Here is a 2,500-nt window from a genome sequence, read left to right as displayed (position 1 = left end):
ATGTCTGCGTCGCCTGCGCACGGGCAGGGTTCCGTCTGCACACACACACACACACACACACACACACAGCATCGGTTAACAGGTGTGAGCTATAAGTTCATTTGAAAAAAAGGTTTAGTGAAAACAAAAACACACACACACACACACACACGCACACACACACACACACACACACACACACACACACACACAGTACCTGAGATGATTTCAGTGTCGACTCCACTGTCCTCTGCAACCTTCAGGAAGATCTGTGGAGGGGGTGAGAGTGTAAGGAAATTAGTGTGTGTGTGTGTGTGTGTGTGTGTGTGTGTTTAAGGTAAAAAACATGACCAGCAAGTATTGTAGAGACAGCACAGAGACAGAAGTGTAAGTGAGTGAAGTGTGTGTGTGTGTGTGTGTGTGTGTACCTCCTCCAGGGTGGTGTCAGACACGCCGTAGCTGGAGATGCCCAGCTCGGCGAGGCGGTCGTCCATCTCGTGGAAGAGGTCGACGAAGGCTCCGTCCTTGGCGGAGGCGTAGGGCAGCACGAAGGTGATCTCGTGGCCCAGGTCCTCCACCAGCCGAGCGCCAGGCACGTGCTTCAGGATCAGGCCGCAGATCACCGACGCGTCCGCAGGGGGCACTACTGAGTCCACTACACACACACACACACACACACACACAGACACACAGGCAAGGTGAAAAAAGACATACTCTTAGGTATTCAGTGCGGATACTATTTAAGTTTAGTTTTATGGCCTGGCAAATAGGAAATAGGGGAGAGAGAGAGGGAGGGAGGGAGAAAAATAAGAGAAAGAGAGAAATCGGAGAGAGAGAGAGAGAAAGAGGGAGAAAGAGAGAGAATGAACTCACCGACGGCTGTTGTGGCTTCACTTTCCTGATCACTGCCGAGACCCGCATCAGAACTACTGTCAGAGCCATCATCCTCCTGAGAACACACACACACACACACACACACACACACACACCATTCATTCATGAGCATCATCATGATGTGTCGTTCCACTGTATCTGATGCATATCATGTGTATGTGTAGTGTAGGATGCCTGGTGTGTGTGTGTGTGTGTGTGTGTGTGTGTGTACCTTCTTGCTGAAGGAGACGGTGCTGGCGGAGTTCCTGCAGGAGGAGAGCGAGGGCTCGGCGTCCCTCTTGACCAGCGTGAGGTAGTAGCCGCTGCCCAGCTGGGTCTTGAGGTAGAGCGAGGAGCCCACGCAGCACAGCCGCCCGTGGGAGATGATGGCGATGCGGTCGCCCAAGATGTCCGCCTCGTCCATGTGGTGCGTGGACAGGATGATGGTGCGGCCTGAAGGAGAGAGGGACACTCGGTCCAGTCAGCCGCAGGTGTGTGTGTGTGTGTGTGTGTGTGTGCTAATGTATAGATGTGTTTGTGTGTGCTATATACGTGTGTGTGTGTGTGTGTGTGTGTGTGTGTGTGTGTGTGTGTGTGCGCTATATATGTATATGTGTGTGTGTGTGTGTGTGTGTGTGTGTGTGTGTGTGTGTGTGTGTGTGTGTGTGTGTGTATGTGTGTGTGTGGTGGTGGTGGGGTAATGCATTGAGTGCAGATGTATGTGTAGGTGAGTGTGTGTGTGTGTGTGTGTGTGTGTGTGTGTGTGTGTGTGTTTGACTCACCGGGGCGGTATTTCAGCAGTAGGTCCCAGATGCCTCGTCGTGCGTACGGGTCAACTCCTGCAGTCGGCTCGTCCAGTATCACCACCTGAGAGCCTCCCACAAACGCCAGAGCCACCGACAGCTTCCTCTGCATGCCACCTGTTAACATGCACACACACACACACACACACACACACACACACACACATTAGGAGATGCTCTGGACACTACACTAGTATGTCATCTGCTTTCCACACTTTATCTCTCTGATCTCAGATTCAGCCCTTCAAATGGATTTACTTTAATGGTCAAACACACACACGCACACACACACACACACACACACACACACACACAGAGGATTCCACACACACTGACCTGAGAGCGTGCTGGTGTGTGAGGTGCGTTTGTGGGGGAGGCCGGTGTCGGTGAGGATCTGCTCCATCTCCTCCTTCACCCTCTCCTCAGACAGACCCTTCAGCCGTGCATAGAACCAGATGTGCTCCTCCACCGTCAGCCTGCAACACACACACACACACACACACACTTAGGATTACACACACACTCAAACACACACACTGGACACACACACACACACACTCACATGCTGAAGAGGACGTTGTACTAGACACACACACACACACACACACTCACATGCTGAAGAGGACGTTGTGCTAGACACACATACACACACACACACACACACACACACACACTCACATGCTGAAGAGGACGTTGTGCTGGGGACACACTCCGAGGCTCTGGCGGATGGCGCTGAGGTCGGTGCGGATGTCTTTGCCCAGGATGTAGGCCGTGCCAGAGGTGGGCGGGAACAGCCCTGTCAGGATGGACCTGGACAACCAATCAGACGAGACACGGTCACAGAA

The 2,500-nt window shown here is 52.8% G+C and overlaps 1 protein-coding gene across 1 annotated transcript in view; it reads right to left on the bottom strand.

Annotated features, from left to right (window-relative positions):
* The window catches only part of LOC134095338 (phospholipid-transporting ATPase ABCA1-like), a 39,507-nt gene that overhangs the window by 11,579 nt on the left and 25,428 nt on the right, over positions 1-2,500 (bottom strand). The window contains exons 19-26 of the mRNA XM_062548793.1: positions 2,334-2,465; positions 1,992-2,131; positions 1,635-1,772; positions 1,085-1,305; positions 853-928; positions 408-634; positions 197-248; positions 1-35 (exon numbers count right to left, since the gene is read on the bottom strand). The exon at positions 1-35 is cut by the window's left edge and continues 85 nt beyond it. Coding sequence (XP_062404777.1) covers positions 1-35; positions 197-248; positions 408-634; positions 853-928; positions 1,085-1,305; positions 1,635-1,772; positions 1,992-2,131; positions 2,334-2,465 — 1,021 coding nt within the window. The remainder of the gene's footprint in view (positions 36-196; positions 249-407; positions 635-852; positions 929-1,084; positions 1,306-1,634; positions 1,773-1,991; positions 2,132-2,333; positions 2,466-2,500) is intronic.

This window comes from Sardina pilchardus, chromosome 11, assembly GCF_963854185.1.
Source record: "Sardina pilchardus chromosome 11, fSarPil1.1, whole genome shotgun sequence".
Classification (NCBI taxonomy): domain Eukaryota; kingdom Metazoa; phylum Chordata; class Actinopteri; order Clupeiformes; family Clupeidae; genus Sardina; species Sardina pilchardus.
This window is presented reverse-complemented; position numbering and strand designations above follow the sequence as displayed.